Genomic DNA, 27713 nt, shown 5'->3' with positions numbered 1-27713 from the left:
GTACAGTTAACGGGCAGGGGTCCTAATCCCTGTGAGCATCCCCGTGTTTAGCGGTTCGTGTTGGGTGTTTCCTGTTCCGGGGTGAAAGGTGACGCTGTGGGGGGTGGGGGGTGTCCCGGATGTGGTTGCTATGGCGGCGGCGGCGGCGGCGGCGGGGAGAGGCTCGGGGGTAGGTCCGGGCCTGCGGTCATTGTCCGCCTTTTACTGAGCTTCACTTAGTTTCATGTTGCCTTTAATTTGCTCCTTTGCTTCATCCCAGAGCCACACGGAGATGGTACAGCAGGCGGGGGCAGACCCTTCGGCCCATCCCCTCCATACTATCCCAGATATCCCAACCCAACCTAGTCCCACCTGCCAGCACCCGGCCCATATCCCTCCAAACCTTTCCTATTCATATACCCATCCAGATGCCTCTTAAATGTTGTAATTGTACCAGCCTCCACCACTTCCTCTGGCAGCTCATTCCATACACGCACCACCCTCTGCGTGAAAAAGTTGTCCCTTAGGTCTCTTTTATATCGTTCCCCTCTCACCCTAAATCTATGCCCCTCTAGTTCTGGACTCCCCCACCCCCAGGGAGAAAAAGACCTTGGGAGGAAGGGTTAGGAAAAACCCCAAGGCGTCCTGCACTTTGGTGAGGAATAAGAGAACGATCAGAGAGAGAGAGAGAGAGAGAGAGAGGGTGGAGCCGACCGGGGACCGTGTGAGGGAACTTGTGCCTGGTGTCCGAGGGGGTGGGGGAGGCCCGAAATCGGTCTTGTGTTTGTTCCAGTGCTCACCAAAGGGAGGGACCCTTTGTTGACAGTGCCAACACCGTGGACCGGGTTAATCGGCTTGAACAAATTGATATTAAGGAAGTGGATGCGCTGGAAATTCTGGGAAGCATCAAGATCGATAAGTCCCTGGGGCTGGACCAGATATATCCAAGGTTACTGCGGGAAACGAGGAATGAGATTGCTGTGCCTCTGGTGATGATCTTTGCGTCCTCACTCTCCCCGGGGAGTAGTACCGGCCGATTGGAGGGAGGTGAATGTTGTTCCTCTGTTCAAGATTGGGAATTGGGCAATCTCTGGGAATTACAGGCCAGTCAGTCTTAGATCTTTGGTAAACAAGATACTGGAAAGGATTCTGAAGGATAGGATTTATGACTATTTGGAAAAACATAGTTTGATTAAAGTCAGTCAGCATGGCTTTGTGAGGGGCAGATCTTATGCCTGGAGCTTTATCTCTTTTGCCTAACTCACAAGCCTTATTGAGTTATTTGAGGATGTGACGAGACAATTGATGAACCTTGAGCAGTGGATGTGGTGTATATGGACTTCAGCAAGGCGTTTGCTGAAAATCCCAACAGTAGCCTCATTCAGAAAGTTTAGGAGATATGGGATACAGGGAAATGTGGCTGTCTGGATACAGAATTGGCTGGCTGAAGTAAGACAGCGAGTGGTAGTGGATGGAAAATATTCTGCCTGGAGTTCAGTGACCAGTGGTGTTCCACAGGGATCTGTTCTTGGGCCTCTGCTCTTTGTAGTTTTTATCAATGACTTGGATGAAAAAGTGGAAGGATAGGTTAGTAAGTTTGCTGATGACACAAAGGTTGGTGGTGTTGTAGATAGTGCTGTTGCAGGCTACAACAAGACTTTGACGGGATGCAGAACTGGGCTGAGAAGTGGCAGATGGAGTTCAACCTGGATAAATGCAAAATGATTCATTTGGAAGGTGGAATTTGAATGGTGAATGGCATTGTGGAGGAACAGCAGGATCTTGGGGTCCATGCACATCGATCCCTCAAAATTGCTACCCAGGTTGGTAGGGTTGTTAGGAAGGCGTATGGTGTTTTGGCTTTCATTTAACAGGGGGATTGAGTTTAAGAGCCACAAGGTTATGCTGCAGCTCTATAAAACCCTGGTTAGACTACACTTGGAGTATTGTGTCTAGTTCTGGTCGCCTCATTCTAGGAAGGATGGCGATGCTTTAGAGAGGGTGGAGAGGAGATTTACCAGGATGCTGCCCGGATTGGAGGGCTTCTCTTATGAAGAGATGTTGAGTGAGCTAGGGCTTTTCACACTGGAGAGAAGGGTGAGAGGTGTAGAGGTGACTTGTTAGAGGTGTACAAGGTAATGAGAGGCATAGATTGAGTAGATAGCCAGGGCAGAAATGGCTGTCACGAGGGGGAATAATTTTAAGGTGCTTGAAGGAAGGTATGGGGGGGGGGGGAAATGTCAGAGGTAGGTTCATTACGCAGAGAGTGCACTGCCAGAGGTGGTGGTAGAGTCAGAGACATTAGGGACATTTCAGTGACTGCTGGACAAGCACATGGATGGCAGTAAATTGAGGGGGGTGTAGGTTAGGCTGATCTTAGATTAAGATAAATGCTCAGCACAACGTCGTGGGCGAAGGGCCTGTACCGTGCCATACTGTTCTATGAATAACAAAAAGTAGAGGGCCCAGCACCGATCCTTGTGGCACATCACTGGTCACAGGCCTCCAGTCTGAAAAACAACCCTCCACCACCACCCTCTGTCTTCTACCTTCGAGCCAGTTCTGTATCCAAATGGCTAGTTCTCCCTGTATTCCATGTGACCTCACCTTGCTAACCAGTTTCCCATGGGGAACCTAGTCGAACACCTTCCTGAAGTCCATATAAATCACAAGTGTGTGGCGCTGGAAAAGCACAGCAGGTCAGACAGCATCCAAGAGGCGGAAGAATCGACATTTCAGGCATTAAACCCTTCATCGCTTCCTGATGAAGGGCTTTTGCCCGAAAGGTTGATTTTCCTGCTCCCCGGATGCTGCCTGACCTGCTGTGCTTTTCTAGCGCCACACTCTCGACTCTGATCTCTGCAGTCCTCCCTTTTGCTGTCTGTATAGATCGCATGCACCACTCTGCCCTCATCAGTCCCCTGTGTTACTTATGTTTTGATTGTTTTCTTTGTTTCGTTTATTTTAATTTGTTTTCATCCTTCACAGGATGAGAGTATCACTGGCCAGACCAGCATTTCTTGTCCATTCCTAATTACCCCCCAGAGGCTGGTTCAGAGTCAGCCCTCACTGAGGCGATAGGTTTTTAAGGAGTTTTAGGGGTTATGGGGAATGGGCAGGCGAGTGGAGTTGAGGCTGAGATAAGACCAGGCAGAGCAAGCTGAACTGGCCATTCCTGCCCTTGGTATTTATGTTTTTATTTTAAATGGCAGCTCCCTGCGTGGAAATTGGCTGCCATCCTGAAATTGCTCACCTACACAATTCCCCAAAGCCTGCTTTAAATATTGGGGAGGCACGGACACAGCATTGACTGGATTGTGGCTGTTCGTGTTCAGGAGAAGGGGAGCAGATGGAGACTGTTCAGCCCATCGATCCTGGTCCATTGTTCATGTCCTGCACCTGCCCCCTTTCCCTGCATTGCCACAGAGACTAGAATTCCACCTGGCCCAGCTGAAATGTATTCCACAGTGGAACATGCACCATCCGCCAGGGTAGGCAATTCCGAAATACTCACAGACGCTTGGAGTCAAGAGCCCAGTGCGTGAACTATGGGCCTTTTAAACAGGCTTTCCCTCTCTTCTGGGCTAAACAGTTAGAACTCTGCTCTGTGTGTTTGTTCTCTTCCTCCCTTGCTGTCTCTCTCCCGGTCCCTCCCCAGGTGAGGTACCCCAGCACTGTGTAAACTCTAGTCTCTGTCTGTCTGTCCCCCTGTACAGGTGAGGTACCCCAGCACTGTGTAAACTCTAGTCTCTGTCTGTCCCCCTGTACAGGTGAGTTACCCCAGCACTGTGTAAACTCTAGTCTCTGTCTGTCCCCCTGTACAGGTGAGGTACCCCAGCACTGTGTAAACTCTAGTCTCTGTCTGTCCCCCTGTACAGGTGAGGTACCCCAGCACTGTGTAAACTCTAGTCTCTGTCTGTGCCCCTGTACAGGTGAGGTACCCCAGCACTGTGTAAACTCTAGTCTCTGTCTGTCTGTCCCCCAGTACAGGTGAGGTACCCCAGCACTGTGTAAACTCTAGTCTCTGTCTGTCTGTCTGTCCCCCTGTACAGGTGAGGTACCCCAGCACTGTGTAAACTCTAGTCTCTGTCTGTCTGTCCCCCTGTACAGGTGAGGTACCCCAGCACTGTGTAAACTCTAGTCTCTGTCTGTCTGTCCCCCTGTACAGGTGAGTTACCCCAGCACTGTGTAAACTCTAGTCTCTGTCTCTCCCCCTGTACAGGTGAGGTACCCCAGCACTGTGTAAACTCTAGTCTCTGTCTGTCTGTCCCCCTGTACAGGTGAGGTACCCCAGCACTGTGTAAACTCTAGTCTCTGTCTGTCCCCCTGTACAGGTGAGGTACCCCAGCACTGTGTAAACTCTAGTCTCTGTCTGTCCCCCTGTACAGGTGAGTTACCCCAGCACTGTGTAAACTCTAGTCTCTGTCTGTCTGTCCCCCTGTACAGGTGAGTTACCCCAGCACTGTGTAAACTCTAGTCTCTGTCTGTCTGTCCCCCTGTACAGGTGAGGTACCCCAGCACTGTGTAAACTCTAGTCTCTGTCTGTCTGTCCCCCTGTACAGGTGAGGTACCCCAGCACTGTGTAAACTCTAGTCTCTGTCTCTCCCCCTGTACAGGTGAGGTACCCCAGCACTGTGTAAACTCTAGTCTCTGTCTGTCTGTCCCCCTGTACAGGTGAGGTACCCCAGCACTGTGTAAACTCTAGTCTCTGTCTGTCTGTCTCCCTGTACAGGTGAGGTACCCCAGCACTGTGTAAACTCTAGTCTCTGTCTGTCTGTCCCCCTGTACAGGTGAGGTACCCCAGCACTGTGTAAACTCTAGTCTCTGTCTGTCCCCCTGTACAGGTGAGGTACCCAGCACTGTGTAAACTCTAGTCTCTGTCTGTCTGTCCCCCTGTACAGGTGAGGTACCCCAGCACTGTGTAAACTCTAGTCTCTGTCTGTCTGTCCCCCTGTACAGGTGAGGTACCCCAGCACTGTGTAAACTCTAGTCTCTGTCTGTCTGTCCCCCTGTACAGGTGAGGTACCCCAGCACTGTGTAAACTCTAGTCTCTGTCTGTCTGTCCCCCTGTACAGGTGAGGTACCCCAGCACTGTGTAAACTCTAGTCTCTGTCTGTCTGTCCCCCTGTACAGGTGAGGTACCCCAGCACTGTGTAAACTCTAGTCTCTGTCTGTCTGTCCCCCTGTACAGGTGAGGTACCCCAGCACTGTGTAAACTCTAGTCTCTGTCTGTCTGTCCCCCTGTACAGGTGAGGTACCCCAGCACTGTGTAAACTCTAGTCTCTGTCTGTCTGTCCCCCTGTACAGGTGAGGTACCCCAGCACTGTGTAAACTCTAGTCTCTGTCTGTCTGTCCCCCTGTACAGGTGAGGTACCCCAGCACTGTGTAAACTCTAGTCTCTGTCTGTCTGTCCCCCTGTACAGGTGAGTTACCCCAGCACTGTGTAAACTCTAGTCTCTGTCTGTCTGTCTGTCCCCCTGTACAGGTGAGTTATCCCAGTACTGTGTAAACTCTAGTCTCTGTCTGTCTGTCCCCCTGTACAGGTGAGGTACCCCAGCACTGTGTAAACTCTAGTCTCTGTCTGTCTGTCCCCCTGTACAGGTGAGGTACCCCAGCACTGTGTAAACTCTAGTCTCTGTCTGTCTGTCCCCCTGTACAGGTGAGGTACCCCAGCACTGTGTAAACTCTAGTCTCTGTCTGTCTGTCCCCCTGTACAGGTGAGGTACCCCAGCACTGTGTAAACTCTAGTCTCTGTCTGTCTGTCCCCCTGTACAGGTGAGGTACCCCAGCACTGTGTAAACTCTAGTCTCTGTCTGTCTGTCCCCCTGTACAGGTGAGGTACCCCAGCACTGTGTAAACTCTAGTCTCTGTCTGTCTGTCCCCCTGTACAGGTGAGGTACCCCAGCACTGTGTAAACTCTAGTCTCTGTCTGTCTGTCCCCCTGTACAGGTGAGGTACCCCAGCACTGTGTAAACTCTAGTCTCTGTCTGTCTGTCCCCCTGTACAGGTGAGGTACCCCAGCACTGTGTAAACTCTAGTCTCTGTCTGTCTGTCTGTCCCCCTGTACAGGTGAGGTACCCCAGCACTGTGTAAACTCTAGTCTCTGTCTGTCTGTCTGTCCCCTTGTACAGGTGAGGTACCCCAGCACTGTGTAAACTCTAGTCTCTGTCTGTCTGTCCCCCTGTACAGGTGAGGTACCCCAGCACTGTGTAAACTCTAGTCTCTGTCTGTCTGTCCCCCTGTACAGGTGAGGTATCCCAGCACTGTGTAAACTCTAGTCTCTGTCTGTCTGTCCCCCTGTACAGGTGAGTTACCCCAGCACTGTGTAAACTCTAGTCTCTGTCTGTCTGTCCCCCTGTACAGGTGAGTTACCCCAGCACTGTGTAAACTCTAGTCTCTGTCTGTCTGTCCCCCTGCACAGGTGAGGTACCCCAGCACTGTGTAAACTCTAGTCTCTGTCTGTCTGTCCCCCTGTACAGGTGAGGTACCCCAGCACTGTGTAAACTCTAGTCTCTGTCTGTCTGTCCCCCTGTACAGGTGAGTTACCCCAGTACTGTGTAAACTCTAGTCTCTGTCTGTCTGTCCCCCTGTACAGGTGAGGTATCCCAGCACTGTGTAAACTCTAGTCTCTGTCTGTCTGTCCCCCTGTACTGGTGAGGTACCCCAGCACTGTGTAAACTCTAGTCTCTGTCTGTCCCCCTGTACAGGTGAGGTACCCCAGCACTGTGTAAACTCTAGTCTCTGTCTGTCTGTCCCCCTGTACAGGTGAGGTACCCCAGCACTGTGTAAACTCTAGTCTCTGTCTGTCTGTCCCCCTGTACAGGTGAGGTACCCCAGCGCTGTGTAAACTCTAGTCTCTGTCTGTCTGTCCCCCTGTACAGGTGAGTTACCCCAGTACTGTGTAAACTCTAGTCTCTGTCTGTCTGTCCCCCTGTACAGGTGAGGTACCCCAGCACTGTGTAAACTCTAGTCTCTGTCTGTCTGTCCCCCTGTACAGGTGAGGTACCCCAGCACTGTGTAAACTCTAGTCTCTGTCTGTCTGTCCCCCTGTACAGGTGAGGTACCCCAGCACTGTGTAAACTCTAGTCTCTGTCTGTCTGTCCCCCTGTACAGGTGAGGTACCCCAGCACTGTGTAAACTCTAGTCTCTGTCTGTCTGTCCCCCTGTACAGGTGAGGTACCCCAGCACTGTGTAAACTCTAGTCTCTGTCTGTCTGTCCCCCTGTACAGGTGAGGTACCCCAGCACTGTGTAAACTCTAGTCTCTGTCTGTCTGTCCCCCTGTACAGGTGAGGTACCCCAGCACTGTGTAAACTCTAGTCTCTGTCTGTCTGTCCCCCTGTACAGGTGAGGTACCCCAGCACTGTGTAAACTCTAGTCTCTGTCTGTCTGTCCCCCTGTACAGGTGAGGTACCCCAGCACTGTGTAAACTCTAGTCTCTGTCTGTCTGTCTGTCCCCCTGTACAGGTGAGGTACCCCAGCACTGTGTAAACTCTAGTCTCTGTCTGTCTGTCTGTCCCCTTGTACAGGTGAGGTACCCCAGCACTGTGTAAACTCTAGTCTCTGTCTGTCTGTCCCCCTGTACAGGTGAGGTACCCCAGCACTGTGTAAACTCTAGTCTCTGTCTGTCTGTCCCCCTGTACAGGTGAGGTATCCCAGCACTGTGTAAACTCTAGTCTCTGTCTGTCTGTCCCCCTGTACAGGTGAGTTACCCCAGCACTGTGTAAACTCTAGTCTCTGTCTGTCTGTCCCCCTGTACAGGTGAGTTACCCCAGCACTGTGTAAACTCTAGTCTCTGTCTGTCTGTCCCCCTGCACAGGTGAGGTACCCCAGCACTGTGTAAACTCTAGTCTCTGTCTGTCTGTCCCCCTGTACAGGTGAGGTACCCCAGCACTGTGTAAACTCTAGTCTCTGTCTGTCTGTCCCCCTGTACAGGTGAGTTACCCCAGTACTGTGTAAACTCTAGTCTCTGTCTGTCTGTCCCCCTGTACAGGTGAGGTATCCCAGCACTGTGTAAACTCTAGTCTCTGTCTGTCTGTCCCCCTGTACTGGTGAGGTACCCCAGCACTGTGTAAACTCTAGTCTCTGTCTGTCCCCCTGTACAGGTGAGGTACCCCAGCACTGTGTAAACTCTAGTCTCTGTCTGTCTGTCCCCCTGTACAGGTGAGGTACCCCAGCACTGTGTAAACTCTAGTCTCTGTCTGTCTGTCCCCCTGTACAGGTGAGGTACCCCAGCGCTGTGTAAACTCTAGTCTCTGTCTGTCTGTCCCCCTGTACAGGTGAGTTACCCCAGTACTGTGTAAACTCTAGTCTCTGTCTGTCTGTCCCCCTGTACAGGTGAGGTATCCCAGCACTGTGTAAACTCTAGTCTCTGTCTGTCTGTCCCCCTGTACTGGTGAGGTACCCCAGCACTGTGTAAACTCTAGTCTCTGTCTGTCCCCCTGTACAGGTGAGGTACCCCAGCACTGTGTAAACTCTAGTCTCTGTCTGTCTGTCCCCCTGTACAGGTGAGGTACCCCAGCACTGTGTAAACTCTAGTCTCTGTCTGTCTGTCCCCCTGTACAGGTGAGGTATCCCAGCACTGTGTAAACTCTAGTCTCTGTCTGTCTGTCCCCCTGTACAGGTGGGTTACCCCAGCACTGTGTAAACTCTAGTCTCTGTCTGTCTGTCCCCCTGTACAGGTGAGGTACCCCAGCACTGTGTAAACTCTAGTCTCTGTCTCTCCCCCTGTACAGGTGAGGTACCCCAGCACTGTGTAAACTCTAGTCCCTGTCTGTCTGTCCCCCTGTACAGGTGAGGTACCCCAGCACTGTGTAAACTCTAGTCTCTGTCTGTCTGTCCCCCTGTACAGGTGAGGTACCCCAGCACTGTGTAAACTCTAGTCTCTGCCTGTCTGTCTGTCTGTCCCCCTGTACAGGTGAGGTACCCCAGCACTGTGTAAACTCTAGTCTCTGTCTGTCTGTCCCCCTGTACAGGTGAGGTACCCCAGCACTGTGTAAACTCTAGTCTCTGTCTGTCTGTCCCCCTGTACAGGTGAGGTACCCCAGCACTGTGTAAACTCTAGTCTCTGTCTGTCTGTCTGTCCCCTTGTACAGGTGAGTTACCCCAGCACTGTGTAAACTCTAGTCTCTGTCTGTCTGTCCCCCTGTACAGGTGAGTTATCCCAGCACTGTGTAAACTCTAGTCTCTGTCTGTCTGTCCCCCTGTACAGGTGAGGTACCCCAGCACTGTGTAAACTCTAGTCTCTGTCTGTCTGTCCCCCTGTACAGGTGAGGTACCCCAGCACTGTGTAAACTCTAGTCTCTGTCTGTCTGTCCCCCTGTACAGGTGAGTTACCCCAGCACTGTGTAAACTCTAGTCTCTGTCTGTCTGTCCCCCTGTACAGGTGAGTTACCCCAGCACTGTGTAAACTCTAGTCTCTGTCTCTCCCCCTGTACAGGTGAGGTACCCCAGCACTGTGTAAACTCTAGTCTCTGTCTGTCCCCCTGTACAGGTGAGTTACCCCAGCACTGTGTAAACTCTAGTCTCTGTCTGTCTGTCCCCCTGTACAGGTGAGTTACCCCAGCACTGTGTAAACTCTAGTCTCTGTCTGTCTGTCCCCCTGTACAGGTGAGGTACCCCAGCACTGTGTAAACTCTAGTCTCTGTCTCTCCCCCTGTACAGGTGAGGTACCCCAGCACTGTGTAAACTCTAGTCTCTGTCTGTCTGTCCCCCTGTACAGGTGAGGTACCCCAGCACTGTGTAAACTCTAGTCTCTGTCTGTCCCCCTGTACAGGTGAGTTACCCCAGCACTGTGTAAACTCTAGTCTCTGTCTGTCTGTCCCCTTGTACAGGTGAGTTACCCCAGCACTGTGTAAACTCTAGTCTCTGTCTGTCCCCCTGTACAGGTGAGGTACCCCAGCACTGTGTAAACTCTAGTCTCTGTCTGTCTGTCCCCCTGTACAGGTGAGGTACCCCAGCACTGTGTAAACTCTAGTCTCTGTCTGTCTGTCCCCTTGTACAGGTGAGGTATCCCAGCACTGTGTAAACTCTAGTCTCTGTCTGTCCCCCTGTACAGGTGAGTTACCCCAGCACTGTGTAAACTCTAGTCTCTGTCTGTCTGTCCCCCTGTACAGGTGAGGTACCCCAGCACTGTGTAAACTCTAGTCTCTGTCTGTCTGTCCCCCTGTACAGGTGGGTTACCCCAGCACTGTGTAAACTCTAGTCTCTCTCTGTCTGTCCCCCTGTACAGGTGAGTTACCCCAGCACTGTGTAAACTCTAGTCTCTGTCTGTCTGTCCCCCTGTACAGGTGAGGTACCCCAGCACTGTGTAAACTCTAGTCTCTGTCTGTCTGTCCCCCTGTACAGGTGAGGTACCCCAGCACTGTGTAAACTCTAGTCTCTGTCTGTCTGTCCCCCTGTACAGGTGAGGTACCCCAGCACTGTGTAAACTCTAGTCTCTGTCTGTCTGTCCCCCTGTACAGGTGAGTTATCCCAGCACTGTGTAAACTCTAGTCTCTGTCTGTCTGTCCCCCTGTACAGGTGAGTTACCCCAGCACTGTGTAAACTCTAGTCTCTGTCTGTCTGTCTGTCCCCTTGTACAGGTGAGTTATCCCAGCACTGTGTAAACTCTAGTCTCTGTCTGTCTGTCCCCCTGTACAGGTGAGGTACCCCAGCACTGTGTAAACTCTAGTCTCTGTCTGTCTGTCCCCCTGTACAGGTGAGTTATCCCAGCACTGTGTAAACTCTAGTCTCTGTCTGTCTGTCCCCCTGTACAGGTGAGGTACCCCAGCACTGTGTAAACTCTAGTCTCTGTCTGTCTGTCCCCCTGTACAGGTGAGGTACCCCAGCACTGTGTAAACTCTAGTCTCTGTCTGTCTGTCCCCCTGTACAGGTGAGTTACCCCAGCGCTGTGTAAACTCTAGTCTCTGTCTGTCTGTCCCCCTGTACAGGTGGGTTACCCCAGCACTGTGTAAACTCTAGTCTCTGTCTGTCTGTCCCCCTGTACAGGTGAGGTACCCCAGCACTGTGTAAACTCTAGTCTCTGTCTGTCTGTCCCCCTGTACAGGTGAGGTACCCCAGCACTGTGTAAACTCTAGTCTCTGTCTGTCCCCCTGTACAGGTGAGGTACCCCAGCACTGTGTAAACTCTAGTCTCTGTCTGTCTGTCCCCCTGTACAGGTGAGGTACCCCAGCACTGTGTAAACTCTAGTCTCTGTCTGTCTGTCTGTCCCCTTGTACAGGTGAGTTATCCCAGCACTGTGTAAACTCTAGTCTCTGTCTGTCTGTCCCCCTGTACAGGTGAGGTACCCCAGCACTGTGTAAACTCTAGTCTCTGTCTGTCTGTCCCCCTGTACAGGTGAGTTATCCCAGCACTGTGTAAACTCTAGTCTCTGTCTGTCTGTCCCCCTGTACAGGTGAGGTACCCCAGCACTGTGTAAACTCTAGTCTCTGTCTGTCTGTCCCCCTGTACAGGTGAGGTACCCCAGCACTGTGTAAACTCTAGTCTCTGTCTGTCTGTCCCCCTGTACAGGTGAGTTACCCCAGCGCTGTGTAAACTCTAGTCTCTGTCTGTCTGTCCCCCTGTACAGGTGGGTTACCCCAGCACTGTGTAAACTCTAGTCTCTGTCTGTCTGTCCCCCTGTACAGGTGAGGTACCCCAGCACTGTGTAAACTCTAGTCTCTGTCTGTCTGTCCCCCTGTACAGGTGAGGTACCCCAGCACTGTGTAAACTCTAGTCTCTGTCTGTCTGTCTGTCTGTCCCCCTGTGCAGGTGAGTTACCCCAGCACTGTGTAAACTCTAGTCTTTGTCTGTCTGTCTGTCTGTCCCCCTGTACAGGTGAGTTACCCCAGCACTGTGTAAACTCTAGTCTCTGTCTGTCTGTCCCCCTGTACAGGTGAGGTACCCCAGCACTGTGTTAACTCTAGTCTCTGTCTGTCCCCCTGTGCAGGTGAGGTACCCCAGCACTGTGTAAACTCTAGTCTCTGTCTGTCCCCCTGTACAGGTGAGGTACCCCAGCACTGTGTTAACTCTAGTCTCTGTCTGTCCCCCTGTGCAGGTGAGGTACCCCAGCACTGTGTAAACTCTAGTCTCTGTCTGTCTGTCCCCCTGTACAGGTGAGGTACCCCAGCACTGTGTTAACTCTAGTCTCTGTCTGTCCCCCTGTGCAGGTGAGGTACCCCAGCACTGTGTAAACTCTAGTCTCTGTCTGTCCCCCTGTACAGGTGAGGTACCCCAGTACTGTGTAAACTCTAGTCTCTGTCTGTCTGTCCCCCTGTACAGGTGAGTTATCCCAGCACTGTGTAAACTCTAGTCTCTGTCTGTCTGTCCCCCTGTACAGGTGAGTTACCCCAGCACTGTGTAAACTCTAGTCTCTGTCTGTCTGTCCCCCTGTACAGGTGAGGTATCCCAGCACTGTGTAAACTCTAGTCTCTGTCTGTCTGTCCCCCTGTACAGGTGAGGTACCCCAGCACTGTGTAAACTCTAGTCTCTGTCTGTCTGTCCCCCTGTACAGGTGAGTTATCCCAGCACTGTGTAAACTCTAGTCTCTGTCTGTCTGTCCCCCTGTACAGGTGAGTTACCCCAGCACTGTGTAAACTCTAGTCTCTGTCTGTCTGTCCCCCTGTACAGGTGAGGTATCCCAGCACTGTGTAAACTCTAGTCTCTGTCTGTCTGTCCCCCTGTACAGGTGAGGTACCCCAGCACTGTGTAAACTCTAGTCTCTGTCTGTCTGTCCCCTTGTACAGGTGAGGTACCCCAGCACTGTGTAAACTCTAGTCTCTGTCTGTCTGTCCCCCTGTACAGGTGAGGTACCCCAGCACTGTGTAAACTCTAGTCTCTGTCTGTCTGTCCCCCTGTACAGGTGAGGTACCCCAGCACTGTGTAAACTCTAGTCTCTGTCTGTCTGTCCCCTTGTACAGGTGAGGTATCCCAGCACTGTGTAAACTCTAGTCTCTGTCTGTCCCCCTGTACAGGTGAGTTACCCCAGCACTGTGTAAACTCTAGTCTCTGTCTGTCTGTCCCCCTGTACAGGTGAGGTACCCCAGCACTGTGTAAACTCTAGTCTCTGTCTGTCTGTCCCCCTGTACAGGTGGGTTACCCCAGCACTGTGTAAACTCTAGTCTCTCTCTGTCTGTCCCCCTGTACAGGTGAGTTACCCCAGCACTGTGTAAACTCTAGTCTCTGTCTGTCTGTCCCCCTGTACAGGTGAGGTACCCCAGCACTGTGTAAACTCTAGTCTCTGTCTGTCTGTCCCCCTGTACAGGTGAGGTACCCCAGCACTGTGTAAACTCTAGTCTCTGTCTGTCTGTCCCCCTGTACAGGTGAGTTACCCCAGCACTGTGTAAACTCTAGTCTCTGTCTGTCTGTCCCCCTGTACAGGTGAGGTACCCCAGCACTGTGTAAACTCTAGTCTCTGTCTGTCTGTCCCCCTGTACAGGTGAGGTACCCCAGCACTGTGTAAACTCTAGTCTCTGTCTGTCCCCCTGTACAGGTGAGGTACCCCAGCACTGTGTAAACTCTAGTCTCTGTCTGTCTGTCCCCCTGCACAGGTGAGGTACCCCAGCACTGTGTAAACTCTAGTCTCTGTCTGTCTGTCCCCCTGCACAGGTGAGGTACCCCAGCACTGTGTAAACTCTAGTCTCTGTCTGTCTGTCCCCCTGTACAGGTGAGGTACCCCAGCACTGTGTAAACTCTAGTCTCTGTCTGTCTGTCCCCCTGTGCAGGTGAGGTACCCCAGCACTGTGTAAACTCTAGTCTCTGTCTGTCTGTCTGTCCCCTTGTACAGGTGAGGTACCCCAGCACTGTGTAAACTCTAGTCTCTGTCTGTCTGTCCCCCTGTACAGGTGAGGTACCCCAGCACTGTGTAAACTCTAGTCTCTGTCTGTCTGTCCCCCTGTACAGATGGGTTACCCCAGCACTGTGTAAACTCTAGTCTCTGTCTGTCTGTCCCCCTGTACAGGTGAGTTACCCCAGCACTGTGTAAACTCTAGTCTCTGTCTGTCTGTCCCCCTGTACAGGTGAGGTACCCCAGCACTGTGTATACTCTAGTCTCTGTCTGTCTGTCCCCCTGTACAGGTGAGGTACCCCAGCACTGTTTAAACTCTAGTCTCTGTCTGTCTGTCCCCCTGTACAGGTGGGTTACCCCAGCACTGTGTAAACTCTAGTCTCTGTCTGTCTGTCCCCCTGTACAGGTGAGGTACCCCAGTACTATGTAAACTCTAGTCTCTGTCTGTCTGTCCCCCTGTACAGGTGGGTTACCCCAGCACTGTGTAAACTCTAGTCTCTGTCTGTCTGTCCCCCTGTACAGGTGAGGTACCCCAGTACTGTGTAAACTCTAGTCTCTGTCTGTCTGTCCCCCTGTACAGGTGGGTTACCCCAGCACTGTGTAAACTCTAGTCTCTGTCTGTCTGTCCCCCTGTACAGGTGAGGTACCCCAGCACTGTGTAAACTCTAGTCTCTGTCTGTCTGTCCCCCTGTACAGGTGAGTTACCCCAGCACTGTGTAAACTCTAGTCTCTGTCTGTCTGTCCCCCTGTACAGGTGGGTTACCCCAGCACTGTGTAAACTCTAGTCTCTGTCTGTCTGTCCCCCTGTACAGGTGAGGTACCCCAGCACTGTGTAAACTCTAGTCTCTGTCTGTCTGTCCCCCTTGTACAGGTGAGGTACCCCAGTACTATGTAAACTCTAGTCTCTGTCTGTCTGTCCCCCTGTACAGGTGAGGTACCCCAGCACTGTGTAAACTCTAGTCTCTGTCTGTCTGTCCCCCTGTACAGGTGAGGTACCCCAGCACTGTGTAAACTCTAGTCTCTGTCTGTCTGTCCCCCTGTACAGGTGAGGTACCCCAGCACTGTGTAAACTCTAGTCTCTGTCTGTCTGTCCCCCTGTACAGGTGAGGTACCCCAGCACTGTGTAAACTCTAGTCTCTGTCTGTCTGTCCCCCTGTACAGGTGAGTTATCCCAGTACTGTGTAAACTCTAGTCTCTGTCTGTCCCCCTGTACAGGTGAGGTACCCCAGCACTGTGTAAACTCTAGTCTCTGTCTGTCTGTCCCCCTGTACAGGTGAGTTATCCCAGTACTGTGTAAACTCTAGTCTCTGTCTGTCCCCCTGTACAGGTGAGTTACCCCAGCACTGTGTAAACTCTAGTCTCTGTCTGTCTGTCCCCCTGTACAGGTGAGGTATCCCAGCACTGTGTAAACTCTAGTCTCTGTCTGTCTGTCCCCCTGTACAGGTGAGGTACCCCAGCACTGTGTAAACTCTAGTCTCTGTCTGTCTGTCCCCCTGTACAGGTGAGGTACCCCAGCACTGTGTAAACTCTAGTCTCTGTCTGTCTGTCCCCCTGTACAGGTGAGTTATCCCAGCACTGTGTAAACTCTAGTCTCTGTCTGTCTGTCTCCCTGTACAGGTGAGGTACCCCAGCACTGTGTTAACTCTAGTCTCTGTCTGTCTGTCCCCCTGTACAGGTGAGGTACCCCAGCACTGTGTAAACTCTAGTCTCTGTCTGTCTGTCTCCCTGTACAGGTGAGGTACCCCAGCACTGTGTAAACTCTAGTCTCTGTCTGTCTGTCCCCCTGTACAGGTGAGTTACCCCAGCACTGTGTAAACTCTAGTCTCTGTCTGTCTGTCCCCCTGTACAGGTGCGTTATCCCAGCACTCTGTAAACTCTAGTCTCTGTCTGTCTGTCCCCCTGTACAGGTGAGGTACCCCAGCACTGTGTAAACTCTAGTCTCTGTCTGTCTGTCCCCCTGTACAGGTGAGGTACCCCAGCACTGTGTAAACTCTAGTCTCTGTCTGTCTGTCCCCCTGTACAGGTGAGGTACCCCAGCACTGTGTAAACTCTAGTCTCTGTCTGTCTGTCCCCCTGTACAGGTGAGGTACCCCAGCACTGTGTAAACTCTAGTCTCTGTCTGTCCCCCTGTACAGGTGAGTTACCCCAGCACTGTGTAAACTCTAGTCTCTGTCTGTCTGTCCCCCTGTACAGGTGAGTTACCCCAGCACTGTGTAAACTCTAGTCTCTGTCTGTCTGTCCCCCTGTACAGGTGAGGTACCCCAGTACTGTGTAAACTCTAGTCTCTGTCTGTCTGTCCCCCTGTACAGGTGAGGTACCCCAGCACTGTGTAAACTCTAGTCTCTGTCTGTCTGTCCCCCTGTACAGGTGAGGTAGCCCAGCACTGTGTAAACTCTAGTCTCTGTCTGTCCCCCTGTACAGGTGAGTTACCCCAGCACTGTGTAAACTCTAGTCTCTGTCTGTCTGTCCCCCTGTACAGGTGAGGTACCCCAGTACTGTGTAAACTCTAGTCTCTGTCTGTCCCCCTGTACAGGTGAGGTACCCCAGCACTGTGTAAACTCTAGTCTCTGTCTGTCTGTCTGTCTGTCCCCCTGTACAGGTGAGGTACCCCAGCACTGTGTAAACTCTAGTCTCTGTCTGTCTGTCCCCCTGTACAGGTGAGGTACCCCAGCACTGTGTAAACTCTAGTCTCTGTCTGTCTGTCCCCCTGTACAGGTGAGGTACCCCAGCACTGTGTAAACTCTAGTCTCTGTCTGTCCCCCTGTACAGGTGAGGTACCCCAGCACTGTGTAAACTCTAGTCTCTGTCTGTCCCCCTGTACAGGTGAGGTACCCCAGCACTGTGTAAACTCTAGTCTCTGTCTGTCTGTCCCCCTGTACAGGTGAGGTACCCCAGCACTGTGTAAACTCTAGTCTCTGTCTGTCTGTCCCCCTGTACAGGTGAGGTACCCCAGCACTGTGTAAACTCTAGTCTCTGTCTGTCCCCCTGTACAGGTGAGGTACCCCAGCACTGTGTACACTCTAGTCTCTGTCTGTCCCCCTGTACAGGTGAGGTACCCCAGCACTGTGTAAACTCTAGTCTCTGTCTGTCTGTCCCCCTGTACAGGTGAGGTACCCCAGCACTGTGTAAACTCTAGTCTCTGTCTGTCTGTCCCCCTGTACAGGTGAGGTACCCCAGCACTGTGTAAACTCTAGTCTCTGTCTGTCTGTCCCCCTGTACAGGTGGGTTACCCCAGCACTGTGTAAACTCTAGTCTCTGTCTGTCTGTCCCCCTGTACAGGTGAGGTACCCCAGTACTGTGTAAACTCTAGTCTCTGTCTGTCCCCCTGTACAGGTGAGGTACCCCAGCACTGTGTAAACTCTAGTCTCTGTCTGTCTGTCCCCCTGTACAGGTGAGGTACCCCAGTACTGTGTAAACTCTAGTCTCTGTCTGTCTGTCCCCCTGTACAGGTAAAAGGTGACCAGGATGAGGTGCCTGAGCTGAATCTCGGTGAACTGGACATAACCTCCGATGAATTTATTCTGGACGAAGTGGACAGTGAGCATTGTTTCTTTTAACCTAACTTGCACAGAATTTTTTAAAGGGATTAAATTGCTTTGGCAGCGTCTGTGTTCCTGATTAGGATTGTGACTGGAATTGTAGAAATGAGGCCCTGTTGCAGTGTGGTCTGTAAAGGGAGCAACACTCTTCCCCCTTGGGAGAGTGCACTGATTGGCTGCAGTGAAGCTGACTGAGTCACTGCGAAAAGGAGTGATTGAATTATTTTATTAAACAAATTACAGAAACAGTTTACAACAAACAGTTACATTTACAGCTGCATACAAGAGACAGCAATTTTACAAGGGAGAGGAGCAGCAAAGCCAGGCCCCAAACCCTACCATTTGAACAGTCTACAGAGACATGAGGACAAACCTCAAATCCCAGTTTCACAAAGATATAAAGAGACAACAGCAGTGACAGTTGTACATTAGACAGTACTGTTACATACAAAAGTGCAGACAATACAGACCCAGCAAGCCCCCATCCCTCCCACCTTCCGACCACTCTAAGGCAGCCCGCCCCTACCACCTTCCGACTCTCAGTCCACCCCATGCCCCTTCCAGTTCTCGGTCCGCCCTGACACACCTTTAGACCATCTCTAGGACAGCCCGCCCCGGTACCCGCCCAGGGTGACAGCAGTCAGGACAGCCTACCCACCTTCCGGCTTCACTAACCACCCTCAGCACCTTTCGACCACCTCTGGGGCAGCCCGCCCCGGTACCTGCCCGGGGTGACAGCGCTGAGGACGGCTACCCGCCTTCTGGCTCTCGGTCTGCCCCTACGTACCATTGGGCTCTCACCCACCCCGTTGCACCTCCGACCAGTGGGCTATCCTGGCACACCTTTCGGCCACCTCTCGGACAGCCCGTCCCTTTCCCTGGGACGACAGCGTGTAGGGTAGCCCACAAGCCTTCCGGATCTCAGCCCGCCCCTACGTGCCTTCTGGCTCTCTGCTCTGACACCTTTCGACCACCTCTCGGACAGCCCGTCCCGATTACCCCTTATCGGGGCGACAGTGCTCAGAACAGCCTACCCACCATCGAGCTCTCAGGGCGACTGGCATCAGGGTGGCCTACCCACCCTCTGGCTTTTAGGACAGCCTACCAACCTTAGGGAGTGATTGAATTAAACTGCACCCTTTCTCCTGTTTGGCTGTCTGATGGATTCAGGTTAACGAGGGACACTGAGCAAGTTCTGTATTTTACAAGAATTACTGTTTGTTACAAACAACTCAGCTTTAGCCACCACTAAAAGCAAATGATACGCTGTCAATATATAATTGTTAGGTATATAAACTCCAAGCCTGCCCTTGAGCCCACGGTTGCTGACCCTGTAAGGCTGCTGTGTCCCCATGTCCTCCTGGCCTAACGTCCCACTGTGTAACTTTAGTTCACAGTGTGAGGCAGTTCAGGGTATTATTGGGAAAGGTGCGATATGAATGGTAGCGTTGTTGACGTTGTCAAGGGGCAGCCTCCTGGAGATCAATCCTCAGTGGGCCAGCTGGAGGAGCACTGCTCCCTTGTTTTGTTCAATTGAAGCATTGGGTAGGCAGGAGGAATTCCCAGTGCACCCTTCAGTACAGCCTTGACAGGTAGCTGGTAACAAAGCTGCACGTGCCCATCTCTGAGGTGGTACCACAGTGCCACAACAAGAAGGTGGGAGTACAGCATAGTCTCTGTCAAACAGGGGAAGATGAAGCCCCATGCTTCCCAAAGCTGAGATCCAGCACCCCCCCCCCCCCCCCCCCACCCCCCCACAGCTTGTCAGAGCTCCAAGAGCCCACAAAGACAGATGAATGGAATGGGCGGACGGGTAGAAGCTGTGTGACACAGTGTGGGTCGGTGTAAGGGACACATTTGGGGATGGGAATGTTGGCTGGTCAAGAAGGTTCTGGAACTTAGGAACAGGTAGGTTCCTTCGAAATATGAATGTTGGGAGTCACAGGCCAAGAATAAGGGGTAGGCCATTCCGGACTGAGATAATGAAGAACTTCTTCCCTCAGGGAGTTGTGAACCTGTGGAATTCTCTCCCACAGGAAGCTGTTGGGGCCAGTTCATTAGATAGATTCAAGAGGGAGCTGGAGGTGGGCCTTGTGGGTAAGGGATCAAGGGGTTTGGAGAGGAAGCAGGAATGGGAGACTGAGATTGCATGGTCAGCCCTGATCATATTGAATGGGGCAGGCTCGAAGGGCCGAATGGCCTGCTCCTGTTTCAAAGAGCTTTCAGCTGGATAAAAAGAGCAGCTGAATTTTTCGACCTTTTAGTCATGTCAGTTGGTGCTGTTTCTGAGAAATGATGGTAAATCTGTCCTGTGTGTTGGTCAGTGTCTTCACTGGCCGCTGTTTGTGAGAAGAAATGTGAAGACCATCAGGGGTATCCTGAGTGGTATGGACAGGAGGAGAGACGTCAAATCCTGGGCTGGTGATTGTGGAACAGGGAAGGCCAGGAAAAGGGAAGGCCAGGAAAGGGAAGGCCAGGAAAAGGAAGCACAGAATCTGGACTCGAACTGTCTGAATTGTCCGCTGTAGAAAATATTCCTTTGCATGTTCAGGATGTAGGTTTGCTCGCTGAGCTGGAAGGTTCGTTCTCAGATGTTTTGTCACCATACGAGGTAACATCTTCAGTGAGCCTCTGAGCGAAGCACTTGGTGGTGTAGCCCGTTTTCTATTTATTCTTTACTCACAACTGCAACAGACCCTGAATGGACAGACACAGTACAACAATATTAGACAGCAACCAACACAGAAAGTGACAAAACTAAACCTGCAGAAAAAATCTAGACAAACTTACACAAAATAACAACACTGACAATGCAGAAGTATGGATAAAAAACTTATCTGATCGACCCTTAACAGACACTGCAAAAGCTTTCTGAGTAAGAGGATTAAATTACAACTTCCAGGATGCAGACAAGAAAGATTTCTGAGCAGCGTTAGAAACAACACTGACAGGCAACTAACTTTTAGATTAGATTACTTACAGTGTGGAAACGGGCCCTTCGGCCCAACAAGTCCATACTGACCCTCCGAAGAGCAACCCACCCAGACCCATTCCCCTACATTTACCCCTTCACCTCACACTACGGGCAATTTAGCATGGCCAGTTCACCTGACCTGCACATTTTTGGACTGTGGGAGGTAACCGGAGCACCCGGAGGAAACCCACACAGACACAGGGAGAATGTGCAAACTCCACACAGATAGTCGCCTGAGGCAGGAATTGAACCCGGGTCCCTGGTGCTGTGAGACAGCAGTGCTAACCACTGAGCCACAGAGAAAACCCAGCAAACTATCAGACAGGTAGTCGCTCCAACATTAAGCAAAAAATAGGAAGGAAACGCACTCAACACACAGGAAAGGAAAGCACTAAAAAGAAGATAAAAACATTGTTATCCACTGGGAAATGGACCTTCCAGCTCAGCGAGCAAACCTACATCTGGAGCCTCCACCTGGGCTACAAATCTTCTCAAAACTTGCGTTGAATGTTCAGTTAAATAGAATTCAGACGTAATTCTCCGTAATACAAGCTTGCTCTCGGTGACACCGGACTAGTGAGCAGCTTTGCCCCCTTGTTAATGCTAATGCACTGGTTTCCTCCCAGCACGGAGTCTTCCTGCGTGCCCCCCGACCCTCAGCCCTTGCTGTATGACCAGCCAGACCCCACACTCTGCTACTGCTCTGCTCTGGTGTTTCTGATTTGTCTGTGATCTCTGTTTTGGAAGCAGGTGACAGCAACAACATTTGTGAGAAGATTTGTAGCTCGGGTGCTCGTTGCTGTGGTTCTATTCACCGAGCTGGAAGTTTTTGTTGCAAACGTTTCATCCCCTGTCTAGGTGACATCCTCAGTGCTTGGGAGCCTCCTGTGAAGCGCTTCTGTGGTGTTTCCGCCGGCATTGAGAGTGGCCTGTCCCTGCTGCTTCCGTTTGTCAGTTTCAGCTGTCCGCTGTAGTGCCCGATACCCAGCATGAGCAAAACTAATGTAGTGTACAAAATCCCATGCAAGGACTGCACAAAACACTATATAGGACAAACAGGAAGACAGCTAACGGTCCGCATCCACGAACATCAACTAGCCACGAAATGACACGACCAGCAATCCCTAGTAGCCACACACTCTGATGACAAGCAGCATGAATTTGACTGGGACAACACTACCATTATAGGGCAAGCCAAACAAACAACAGCCAGGGAATTCCTAGAAGCATGGCACTCATCCACAAACTCCATCAACAAACACATCGACCTGGACCCAATATACCGGCCACTACAGCGGACAGCTGAAACTGACAACCGGAAGCGGCAGGGACAGGCCACTATAAATGCCGGAGGAAACACCACAGAAGCGCTTCACAGGAGGCTCCCAAGCACTGAGGATGTCACCTAGACAGGGGACGAAACGTTTGCAACAAAAACTTCCAGCTCGGCGAATAGAACCACAGCAAGAAATAACATTTGCCAAATACGGAAAGAGTTAGTTATTTTTAAAATTTGTGTGCGTGCTGCCATGAGGGGGCGGGGGAGGGTCAAACCGATTTGAAAGTCTGTGTTTAGAAAGTGAGGACAAACAAAGAGGTCTGACAGGTCAGATTGGCTTCTGACAGGAGCCAAGTCTGGCCATTTCTAGGAAGATTGTTGCTACCTTTCATGGAAAACAGAACAAATACTTGCAAGAGAGAGATTGAGAGCCATCAGATCAATGTTGAATATTTGCAGCAAAGGGTTGGTATAAACAAGACTGGCAGAATGGCCTCCTCCTCTGGTTCTGCTCTCGTCCTGACGCATGCTGTAAGAGGCATTTGTTTCAAGGGCTGTCCTTTTGTTTTGGTCTGTTTTCCTGCAGGTTTCTTTACACTCTCTCACAATTTAATAAGCACTTGTTCTGTAAAGCGTTTACCCACCCAAATAACCAGTGCCATTTTAACAGCTGTGCGAGACTGAGCTGGTGCTTTAGCTGAAGGCTGGCTGCAGTGCTGTGTAAACCAGGTTAATCACAGTGCTATAGAGTCATAGAGCTGTACAGCATGGAAACACACCCTTCGGTCCAACCTGTCTATGCCGCCCAGCACCCGGCCCATATCCCTCCAAACCCTCCTATTCATATACCCATCCAAATGCCTCTTAGATGCTGTAATTGTATCAGCCTCCACCACTTTCTCTGGCAGCTCATTCCATACATGTACCACCCTCTGCGTGAAAATATTGCCCCTTAGATCCCTTTTATATCTTGCCCCTTCTCACCCTGGTGTGCTTTCCTTTATTGGTCAGAGTATTGAGTACAGGAGTTGGGAGGTCATGTTGCGGCTGGACAGGACATTGGTTAGGCCACTGCTGGAATATTGGTCTCCTTCCTATCAGAAAGATGTTGTGACCGATTAGAGATTTACAAAATCATGAGGGGCATGGATAGGGTAAATAGACAAAGTCTTTTCCCTGGGGTGGGGGAGTCCAGAACTAGAGGGGCATAGGTTTAGGGTGAGAGGGGAAAGATATAAAAGAGACCAAAGGGCCAACTTTTTCACCCAGAGGGTGGTACGTGTATGGAATGAGCTGCCAGAGGATGTGGTGGATGCTGGTACAATTGCAACATTTAAGAGGCATTTGGATGGGTATATGAATAGGAAGGGTTTGGAGGGATATGGGCCGGGTGCTGGCAGGTGGGACTAGATTGGGTTGGGATATCTGGTCGGCATGGACAGGGTCTGTTTCCGTGCTGTACATCTTTATGACTCTAAACCTATGCCCTCTAGTCCTGGACTCCCCCACCCCAGGGAAAAGACTTTGTCTATTTACCCTATCCATGCCCCTCATAAGTTTGTAAAACTCTATAAGGTCACCCCTCAGCCTCCGACACTCCAGGGAAAACAGCCCCAGCCTGTTCAGCCTCTCCCTGTAGCTCAGATCCTCCAACCCTGGCAACATCCTTGTAAATCTTTTCTGAACCCTTTCAAGTTTGACACCACCCTTCCCTTGCAGGGAGACCAGAGCTGCACGCAGTTGGCAGCAATTTCCCTTTTTGTCTCTGGTTGACAGCATCCGCAATTCTTTTGGTTTCACTATTTGTTTCAGTGGTGTTATTATTCACCTTGCCTTGAAGGTACAATGAATAATCCAGAATTAATTTGTGTTACAGCACATATCCAAGCTAATCTGGAAGATGAACTGGTGAAGGAGGCATTGAAAACAGTAAGTCCTATCTACGGGGAGTCCAGGGAAGGACCCCAGTATTTCCTGAGGTGATGTGATGTGGAGGTGTCGGTGTTGGATTACGCTGGGCAATGCTAGAAGTCACATGACCCCAGGTTAGCATCTGAGATCACAAACTTTCAGAGCGCTGCCCCTTGGCCGGGTGAAGTGCTTCAGAGCAGCGCTCCCAAAGCTGGTGATTTCAAATAAACCTGTTGGACTATGTAGGGCGGCGTGGTGGTTAGCACTGATGCCTCACAGCACCAGGGACCCGGGTTCGATTCCACCCTCGAGCGACTGACTGTGTGGAGTTTGCACATTCTCCCCGTGTCTGCGTGGGTTTCCTCCGGGTGCTCCGGTTTCCTCCCACAGTCCAAAGATGTGCAGGTTAGGATGGATTGGCCATGGGGAATTGCCCGTAGTGTTAGGTGCGTTAGTCAGAGGGAAATGGGTCTGGGTGGGTTACTCTTCGGAGGGTTGGTGTGGATTTGTTGGGCCGAAGGGCCTGTTTCCACACTGTAGGGGAATCTCATCTAATGTAATCTAATCATATAAGATTAGGGCCTGTGCCCGAAACGTCGAATCTCCTGTTCCCTGGATGCTGCCTGACCTGCTGTGCTGTTCCAGCAATAAAGTTTCAACTTTGATCTCCAGCATCTGCAGACCTCACTTTCTCCTCCAATCTAATCATATAGCCTGGTGTCGTGTGACTTGGTGAGAATATAACCATGGATGTATATATATGTAAGGAGCGATTAATTATTTTCAAGGAGGGAACAAGTAGGAGAAATTTACCTTGTACTCTGTTATGTTTAAATTCTGTCTGAGACATGACATTTTTTGTTAGTCTATTTTATCTCCTGTAAAGAGTCACTCGATACCTACTGAATCTGACCAAAACCACCTTAGGATTGTGCTGGGGGTAAATTTTGAAATGTTGCTCTGTTCCAGGACACACAAACCTAGAAAATGGGTTCAGGAGTAGGGCCTGCCCCACCAAACAGTACTGAGATAGCTGATCATGCTATCTCCGTATCCCACTCCCGCCATCTCCCCACGCCCTCGATCCCTTCAGCATAAGGACCATGTCCATCTCCTTCTTGAATATATCTAATGAACTGGTCCCAACATTCTGGGAGAGACTTTCCACAGGTTCATGACTTTCCGAGTGAGGACATTCTTCCCCATCTCAGTCCTGAATGGCTTACCCCTTTTAGTTTTTAGTCTGTGACCCCCTACATTCACATCTGCCCTACCCTAACCCCCATAACCCCATCCTTCCCATGGCTAATCCACCTAACCTGCACATCCCTCGACGTAGGGACAATTCGGAATCGTAGAATACCTGCAGTGGTATTTGGCCCATCAAGTCCACCCTGACCTTCCAAAGTGTATCCCACCCAGACCCAACCCCCTACCCTGCATTTCCCATGGCCAATTCATCCTAAACTGCACATCTTCGGGAGGAAACCGGAGCACCGTGAGGAAACCCACGCAGACACGGGGAGAATGTGCAAACTCCGCACAGAGAGTCGTCTGAGGTGGGAATTGAACCTGGGACCCTGGTGCTGTGAGGCAGCAGTGCTAACCACTGAGCCACCGTGCCGCCCTGCTGGTGAGTAATCAGGAAGTGTGTTCCACTGAAAGGGGTCAGATCCAAGGTATCGAGGTGCAGTCTGCTACATCCGCCTTCTACTAGGTTAACTTAGTTAGTTTTATCAGCGCTGTCTGTGGCAATCGCTTATAAATAATAACTCCAGTTCTTAAACCCTCCCAGCTAGGTCAGGCAGGGTGTTCTCACTCCGGACAGGAAGTGTTGTTTTTCTTTTAATCTGGAGTAGAGACTTGTCTGCAGTGGGATTAATCTGAATGTTAACATCTCCTTCTCCACAGGGCGTGGATCTGAGGCATTACTCCAAACAGGTCGAGACCGAATTACAGCACATCGAACATGCGTCCGTCAAGGACTGTATCCTTTCGCTGGCAGGAACTCACTCTCACACGCCCCTGTGTCCCACCACGATCCCCCCTGAATCCCCAGTACACCTCCAAGGAGATGAGAGAACTGTCCCCCCCCCCCCCCCCCGTTAATGTCTGATCTTCTGTGCATTTGTTCTGTTGCTGGAGAAGCTACGGTCCGTTGTGAATGAATGGGTCAGGGATCTGTCCTGATGGTTCCTTGATCCTCACTCGCAGCATCGGGTCAGAGCTGAGGAGGAGGTGGGGGGCAGAGCTCGAGCTCTCTGTTGGATTGCTCTCACTGTGCTGTAGCCCTCGAACAGCAGCCTGTGAGACACAGGCCAGATTAGCAGCTGATGACCGTGTACTCTGCCTTTCAGGCTGTCCAGCGGCCGTGAGTGGAAAGGATTGTGGCTGCGATGCCAGGACCATAGTAAATGGCCGATGATGTAGCTTTCATGTCAGTTAGCTCGAAGCTTTGCTATTTCCCGGGTTTTTCCGGAGTGTTGCCACTTTTCCTGAGCAGCTGGCTGCAGACATTAAGGAAAGTCAGAACATTGCAAGTCTGCACAATCAGATCACAGCCTGTGATACCATCCTGGAGGTAGGCACTGGCTTTAAACAGATACCTTTTGAGTTGCATTGCTGGCAGAGTATAATCACTTTATTTAAACAGAAAGGTGGCCCTGAATTCATCCGTGTAATCCTTCAGGTGATGGGTTCTGAATACCTACTGGGCACAGAAGCAGCCCCTTCGGCCCACCCAGCCCACGTCAACCATGTTCCCGAACTCCACCAGTCCCACCTGCCTGCTCCTGGCCCATACCCCTCCAAACCTCTCCCATCCAGTTCCATGTGGACCCAGGTCCACCACCTTCTCTGGGAGTTCATTTCTCAAACGAACCACTCTATTTTAAAAAAAAACACTTTCCCCTCATGTTCTTTTTAAACCTTTTGTCCTCTCACGTTTTTTAAAAAAAACACGTTCCCTAGTTTTGAACTTCGTGACCCCAGGGAAAAGAGTCATACAGCACAGAACTAACCCTTCACCCCAACCAGGCCATGCTGACCGTAATCTCAATATAAACCCCAGTCCCACCTGCCTGCTCCTGGGGCCCATATCCCTCCAAACCTTCCTTATCCAAATGTCAATTAAATGTTGTAACTGCACCCACATCCACTAGTCATTCCACACACAAACCACTCTCGCTGTAGTAATGAAATTGTCCCTCATGTCCCTTTTAAATGGATTTTTTAAAAAAAAGCCTTTGCTATTGGCCTTATCCAAGCCCCCCTCGATTTGGTGAGAGTGAAGAGTCATCGTTGCTGGTTTTGTGGCGTTTTCCTAGTGATGCTTCTCGATGTGGGGATTGCCCCTTCCCGTTGAAGGACTGGGCTCCCGGTTTGGGTCTGAAATGTGGCCTCCTGTTGTTTTCGCAGCGGATGGAGCAGATGCTCAGCATGTTCCAGTGCGACCTCAGCAGTATCAGCTCGGAGATCCAGACCCTGCAGGAGCAGTCCATCACCATGAACATCAAGCTGAAAAATCGCCAGTCTGTGCGCAGCGAGCTCAGCCAATTGGTCGATGAGCTCGTCATTCCGAACTCCATGATCACGTGAGTCTCTGCCCAACGTTCCTTACCCTCGTTACAAACCTTTGGCTCCCTGTGTCATCTCTGTTGGACTCGTGCCTCTGAGTTATGGGAGTGTGTCAGGACCGAGATCAGGGGAGATATCGTCACCTGGAGAGTGGGAAGCCTGTGGAATTTAGGGATTTACTACCACAGAAAGCAATTAAGGCCAAAACCTTGAACGGGTTAGATGGAGTCTACCTGAAGGGGTCAAAGGTTACAGGAGGGAGGTCGGGGATGGGAGACTGAGTTGGATGGTCACCTATTGAATAGTGTAGCAGGGTCGAAGGCCAAACAGGCTACCCCTGTCTCTGTTTTCATTGCTAGAGGTTGTGGCTTCAAGTCACATGTCCACGTAAAATCGACTGCGTCCACCCACTGACTCTGTTATCCAATTCCTCCTTCCCATTGGGTCCATCGATTTTCCCGCTTGCGGCCTCTCGCTCTCACTCTCTCTACCCAGCCTGAGCTGTGACAGGGTGCGCCAAGACCTGATGCTCTTGGGACGTTATACACGGAGCTCCCCCTTTCTCCAGCCGCTTCCAGCACTAGTTCAGGAGTCTGTGTTCTGTCTGTCTGTCTGGGTTGCAGGGTATATGTAGGTGAGTCTTGAACCTGGGGTCACTGTCCTGGGATAAAAGCAGGCCATTTAGGACCGAG

General features: G+C 51.3%; 1 protein-coding gene across 3 annotated transcripts in view; it reads left to right on the top strand.

The window, feature by feature from the left end:
- Positions 1–145: 145 nt before the first annotated feature.
- Positions 146–27713, top strand: part of vps52 (VPS52 subunit of GARP complex) — a 79559-nt gene continuing 51991 nt past the window's right edge. The window contains exons 1-6 of one of the 3 annotated variants that reach the window (XM_087979124.1): positions 146–169; positions 17192–17279; positions 23411–23463; positions 25357–25432; positions 25959–26026; positions 26863–27038. In XM_087979124.1, the coding sequence (XP_087835250.1) occupies positions 26866–27038 (173 nt within the window). In that variant the 5' untranslated portion in view covers positions 146–169; positions 17192–17279; positions 23411–23463; ... (1 more) ...; positions 25959–26026; positions 26863–26865. Of the gene's footprint in view, positions 170–3458; positions 3572–17191; positions 17280–23410; positions 23464–25356; positions 25433–25958; positions 26027–26862; positions 27039–27713 lie in introns of those variants that run through there. The other 2 variants (XM_087979123.1, XM_087979125.1) reach the window with 2 other exon arrangements.

The sequence above is a fragment of the Chiloscyllium plagiosum genome, unplaced genomic scaffold (assembly GCF_037043375.1).
Source record: "Chiloscyllium plagiosum isolate Xiang-an unplaced genomic scaffold, Cpla_swu_hap1 HiC_scaffold_35, whole genome shotgun sequence".
Lineage (NCBI taxonomy): Eukaryota > Metazoa > Chordata > Chondrichthyes > Orectolobiformes > Hemiscylliidae > Chiloscyllium > Chiloscyllium plagiosum.
This window is presented reverse-complemented; position numbering and strand designations above follow the sequence as displayed.